We start from the raw sequence: 6440 nt of genomic DNA on the forward strand, positions 1-6440 counted from the left end.
AGCAGGTGTCTCGGGTTCACTAGCATTTCGCCCTTAACCTGTACGCTTCACCTGAGTGGGGCAGCAAAGAGTATTTAACCTTCATCTGCAGAGGGGTTCCAACTGTGGGCTCTCTTCAGCCACATCTCATTTGAGCTAGTCTCGGCTGCCAGGGCTATCTCCCTGGTGGCTTTCTTCAGATGTTTTGGATCCAGGCCAACCTTCTGTAGGAAACAGCGCAAAGATGTTGCTGGGAAACCACGACAGCCGACTTCGATGGGAAACATGGTTGTGTGCCATCCTTCGGTAAGAGCCTCATCGATCAAGTCCTTAGCCTTCTTGATTTGGTGACAGATAGCTAGCCTGTCCTCCCATTGCACTGTAAGTTTGGCTACTAAGATGGTCTTGGTGCTCCTGGAAATCAGGACCAGGTCCGGACGGAGTGAGGTCGCTGCGATGTCTTGTGGGAAGACAAGCCTACTTCCCAGCCCCACTTGCATCTCCCAGTCAAAAGCGCGCTGTAGAATGGATGGCGGGTGCTTGGCAGTTGCCTTTACCATGGGAGTATGGTTGCCTTCACGCTCAAAGTTGATGAATTTTGGAGATGGTGGTGCCAGGTTGTTGTTGGCTTTGACCCTCTGCAGATCCACCCATTTGGCGACTTCTGTCAGGACCTTGTCGTGTCTCCACCTGTGTCGACCATCTCCCAGTGCTTTGGGGCATGCCGTCAAGATATGACTCAGTGTACATAGCACTGCTCCACGGGGTTCGGGAAAAGTTTGATTTTCCAGCTCGCTCCGTTAGTGGTGAAGGAGTTGGCTAAGGCGAACGCTAGCGATGCTAAGCCGATAGTTGTTGTCGTCTCCCCTCTTGTTAGCCTGGTCCTACCAGACAGTACGTAGGAGGGAAGAGCCAGGCTACCACAGTGGCTCTGGGCAGATCCAATAGTTTTAAACTTTAACAGAGTACCTGCCTTTAAGGAAATTAAAACTTGTCAATGGAGAGTGGCCAGACTCTCTGTACAAATGAAATGTACGAGAGTCTGGTAGAACCTTCTAACTTTTCATCTAGCGCCGCAACAACTTTGTGTTTAGTGCTAATTAACAAATGTTAGCATGCAAACTAAGATGGTCAACATGGTGCATTACTTGCTACTTGCTAAACATCAGGATGTTAGCATTGACATTGTGAGCATGTTAGCGTGCTGACGTTAGCATTCAGCTCAGCAGCGTCACAGAGCTGCTAACGTGGCTGTAAACCAACTCATGTTTGTAATTTGGTTGAGCAGATACTTAAAAGCCAAGAAAACAGAGGTTCAGTTGTTGTTCAGGCTGCAGAGGTGCTTTCTGTCCCCTTGAAAACCCATCTGGCCTTAAAGCGTAACTCTCGCCAAAATGCAACCTAGGGTCTTTTTGTGAATGTACCCGAGTCAAACTTTCGTTTAAAAGCATATTTAGGACGGAATCACCACTTTTAAGATTTACCGTATTTTTGTTTTCTGGTCAAATGACCTTTTGAATGGGAGTGCTAGGGGCACTTTTATGCTAGCCTCAAAATAGCTATTTTTTAAACACTAAGAAGCCTCGACACAACATGAAACTTTGCTTGAAGTATGACCAGGGTCTCTACACCTTAACGAAAGCACTGACAACATTGTTTGTGTACCCAGAGTTCACTAAAAAGAAAGGTTTTGAGCAACTCACGTTAGCAGTTGTTGTTTACGCTAGCCGCCATTTTCCCAGTCAAAAAAAGGATAGGAGGAAATGATTCCTATATGAGGCTCCATTTTCAACTTCCAGGTCAATATTGTGTTTCACTAACGACAAAACAACGAATTATCCGTGCATTTATATGGAACTAAGCTTTTGGAGCTTTCCATCTTTACTCTCCTCCCTTGACTATTTTTGACTGGCTCGATAGACTCCGACTGGAAAAAAAACAGCTACAGTGAGTTGCTCAAAACCTTTCTTTTTAGTAAACTCTGTGTACACAAACAATGTTGTCAATGCTTTCGTTAAGGTGTAGAGACCCTGGTCATACTTCGAGCAAAGTTTCATGTTGTGTCGAGCCTTCTTGGTGTTTTAAAAATAGCTATTTTGAGGCTAGCATAAAAGTGCCCCTAGGACTCCCATTCAAAAGGCCATTTGACCGAAAAACGAAAATACGAAAGTTTGACTCAGGTACATTCACAAAAACACCCTAGGTTGCATTTTGGCGAGAGTTACACTTTAACTAGCTAAAGCTAGCTAGCTTCAAGAGTAAAAGTACTCAAATCACAGATTAATATTGTTTAAAAGCTAACTTTGGTGATATTTGATACAGACAAGACAAAAATCCAAAACCAATGATGAATTGATCCTATTAAGTACAGTAAGTCTGTGTATCTAAAGCTCCATAGAGATCCATTGCTCCATAATTTAAGCCACAACGTTGCACTGGGTGTCATGTTTCTTTAAAAATGGGCCATCTTGGCTTCAATTTAGTGACTTTTCACAGTTTATCCAATGTAGCAATCATCTTTTTCTGATAAGAAATCCCATTGACATCATTTTTGCAGAATGCTTTTGTGTGTGGGAGAAGGAAGAAAGAGCCTGCATCATATCCTCTTGAGATTTCACTGAGCTAAAACTGTACAAGAGAAAGGAAGGCGAGGGTAGAGTAGAGGGAGGTAACCTACTCCACTTTCTCCGTCCTTCTGCAGAGGAAACTCAGTTGTCCTCCTTAATAAGAAAACACACAGTCATTCTAATGCAGGCCAAACTTTACATGTGTGTTCTGATACAGACAGAAGAGACAGGAACAGACAAACAAGCATCCTTCACTCTACACTGCGAGATCTCCGCATGTTGCCATGGTAACAGTTAATGGCAGGGATTGGGTTTGAGGAGGATGAATATTTTGAGATGTAACAGACATACATAGATCAATAACCCTAATAAACCTTGTTATACTCATAGTCAATAACTCCAGATATAGTTTCTAAAGACACTTCAGACACTGAGTGAGTGTATAATAAAAACCTCAGGATACACAACCTCAAGATAAGCACATGTGATAGTCTTGAGCTTCTCACACTAATGCAATAATACTCCCATTGCCCTTTCAGTCAGTCTGTGTTTGTGTGCTGTAATATGTAAGAGAAAACACATGGCAGGGTCTTGACAAATCTGTCTGCCAGAAACAGCTAATATGGCACCTGAGTGGAAGAAGGATAGGAAAATAAGCAGAGGGGAAGACAAAGCAGGAAAGGAATAAAGTTGAAGATGAAAAGAGAAGATGTGTAGCAAAAAGGTTATGGCTTTCCATGAGATTTAGATTTAGTCTGCCCTACATTTATGCATGCGAGAGGAGAGTCCTGAGTGACAGTCAGGGTTAGACAAATAGCTTTTTCAATCTCTGCTTGGTAAAACTGTTACGAATATTGTGGCTGTAAGAAAACCATGTATGAATCTCCAAAAGGTGGTGCTTTTGTATTTTTCAAATAAAGTGAAAAGTTGATATTTTTTATGAGGCACTAACTCATAACACACATTCTGGACCGCAGGAAGAGCTGTGTTTAAGGGCACAGCTAATGGGGATTATATAGGAAACTAAACTAAACATTCTAAATATGTTGGACATGACTGTCATGTAATGTCCTAAAGAATCTCCTGGTGCCATCTAGTGTTGATGAAGTTAAGTCACTAAGTGCACTATATGGCCAAATGTATGTGGACACCACTGTTTCTCAAAGTTTAGGCAAGTTACAGTTAAGGGAAATTTTATGGACAATTATATTAGTGTCCAACTTTATGGAACTCACACCTTTGTTTGGTGAATTCCCTCTTCTGTTTCAACATGGCAAAGCCAGGGAAATGAAGAAATAGTTTTATCAGTTTGTTGTGGAATAACTTAACTGTCAGTGTCCTGCACAGAGGCCTGACATCAACCCCATCCAACACGTTTGGGATGAACTTGAACGCCAACTGTGGCCAGAGCTGTATCACCCGACATCATTGGCCCACCTTAGGAATGCTCCTGTGGTTTAATGGGAGCAAATCCTTGCAGCCAGGTTCCAAAATATTGTGGAAAGCCTGAAACCAGATGAGTGGAGGCTGTTATAGCAGCAGATGAATGCACATTTTGGAATAAGATGTTCAACAATCACATGTGGGTACAATGTTAAGGTGTCCCCATACTATATTAACACTCCTGACAGTATTGTTGAGAATTCACCTGCCGAGAAACAGATGCATGACAAGTGGTTGTTTTTGCAAAAAAAGCCAGAAATGCTGCAAAATCATGCCAAAAGACCTTAAAATTCCACAGACAGGACAGCCTGACGTTTGCATCCAGTGAAACTGCTGCTGCAACCGCAGTGGCTCGGGTTAGTTTGTCCAAAGGTTGGTTCTATTTAATTTCTTTTTTCTGTCTTATTTGCTCCCTTATATTAAACAGGTACTGACCTTCTTCAAGGGCAGCGATAACAAACAGAACAAACTAATGAACAAATCCAAATGTACACATTGACAAATTATCACAGTATCTGTTTACCCACCGATAGCCACGTCCAGCCAGACAGCCTGAGTCAGCAAGAGACAGAGAGGGAGGGTTTTGTTCTGTATGTGCTAATAATGATACGTTTCAAGAGAAATCCATGAGGAGGTTATCTCTACAACCCTATGGTTCTTCGTAATCCCACTATTGCTACCCATCTGGTGTGCTATCAATCTGTTTGACTTTACCACACCACTATGTACTTCTCAGGAAATCCATGTAGGTGGTCCACTCAGGCGGTAATCATCAGGCTGCGGAAATTATTTACTTTTATTTCTGAGTGATTAAAAATTCAGACCAAAACCATACTAACACTATACTCATACTAGGAAGTGAGCAGCACGTGTGTGTGTGTGTGTGTGTGTGTGTGTGTGTGTGTGTGTGTGTGTGTGTATATAGAATATGTGTTTTTAGAGAAACCTTTCATGACATTCATATGACTACACAGGTTGGGCTAACACATGGCTGCATCTTGGTTGGGTGTGCATCTCTTTATGACTGCCAGACTTCAGGCTGTGAGTTCCTAGGAACACAATAACAAAACCATGTGGTGATAAAGGACCATGAAGAGCAATCTTGTGTGAGTCTATCTTATATGACTGGTGATTGTTGACATACCAGTAAAAAGAGTGCTGTAACAGCCTGTATCCTTCTTTACAGAGAGAGAGAGAGAGAGAGAGAGAGAGAGAGAGAGAGAGAGAGAGAGAGAGAGAGAGAGAGAGTGGGATCTTATTGGTGGAGAGCAGCGGCGGTCAACCTATAAATACCCAGCAGCTGCACCAACGGAGGACTTAGGGTTCAGTTCGCCGCCAGTAGTTACCTGTCAAACACTTCAGATCATGTCTCTGTCGGGCCGTCCCAACACGGTCCGGTTGGTGTTCCTTGGAGCCGCGAGGGTCGGTAAGAGCGCGCTCATCCGCCGTTTCCTCCACGACAGCTTCGAGCACAAGTACACGCGCACAGTCGAGGAGCTTCACGTGCTAGAGTACGACCTTGCTGGGACTGGGAAGATGCGCCTGGAGATCTTGGACACCAGCGGTAGCTATTCCTTCCCGGCCATGCGGGAGCTCAGCATCCGACACAGTGACGCGTTCGCCCTGGTGTACGCAGTGGACGACCCCGGGTCCCTCGAGGAGGTGAAGCGGCTCCGCGACGAGATTCTGCAGCTGCGGGGCGGCAAGAGCGCGCCCATCACCGTGGTTGGCAGCAAGGCAGATCTGCAAGACACCGAGGGTCGCGTGCTCCTGGCGGCTGATGTTATGGCCACGGTGGAGAATGAGTGGGACGCCGACTTCGTGGAGGCGTCCGCGCGCACCGGTGGAAACACGGTCGGAGTGTTTCGCGCGCTGCTGCAACAGGTTAACCTGCCGCACCGAGTGAGCCCTGCGGAGTGGACGTGCAGAGACTCTTTGCCCAGACCAGCAGTTAAGAAACGACCACCACTGAAGAAGAACAACAGCTGTGTCCTGTCATAAGAACATTTCCTCCGGACGATGATGGACTCGTGTTCAGGTGTTCCTGGTCATCACAGTCTGCGCTACTTTGGGCTGTCCAGAGATGGAAAGTTGGAAGGAAGGTCCAATATGAACTACATGAAACTTTACTGCCTCTAAAGCTCTCGACAGTAATGGTAGTCAAAATGATCTATATCCCTTGATATGGGATATGCACTTTATACGTGTTAAAAGATTCACAATTTTGTGCACATTTAAAAAAAAGAAAAAAAAAATTCTTATGTGAATAAAATACTTGTTGTGATTTTTGTCTACTGTTTTATACATTCTCAATCCACCACACCTCAATCTTCTAACTACACTTAAACTAAGTTGACTTAGTCCAATGAAAGAGTGTGAGATATTTTACTAAAATAAAGGTATATAAAATAGGTTTTGCATTTACAATTTTACTTAAGAAAAAGTAGGCCT

At 44.0% G+C, this 6440-nt stretch overlaps 1 protein-coding gene across 1 annotated transcript; it reads left to right on the forward strand.

Moving 5' to 3' along the window:
* Positions 1-5333: 5333 nt before the first annotated feature.
* Positions 5334-6224, forward strand: LOC144529270 (GTP-binding protein Rhes-like). The gene has a single exon (XM_078268272.1). It carries the CDS (start codon positions 5355-5357, stop codon positions 5988-5990), a length of 636 nt encoding a protein of 211 aa, XP_078124398.1. The 5' UTR covers positions 5334-5354; the 3' UTR covers positions 5991-6224.
* The last annotated feature ends 216 nt before the right edge of the window (positions 6225-6440 follow it).

The sequence above is a fragment of the Sander vitreus genome, chromosome 2 (genome assembly GCF_031162955.1).
Source record: "Sander vitreus isolate 19-12246 chromosome 2, sanVit1, whole genome shotgun sequence".
NCBI lineage: Eukaryota > Metazoa > Chordata > Actinopteri > Perciformes > Percidae > Sander > Sander vitreus.

Excerpts from the sequence above, each read along its gene's own strand:
- LOC144529270 (XM_078268272.1), top strand. The coding sequence starts at position 5,355 with ATGTCTCTGTCGGGCCGTCCCAACACGGTCCGGTTGGTGTTCCTTGGA.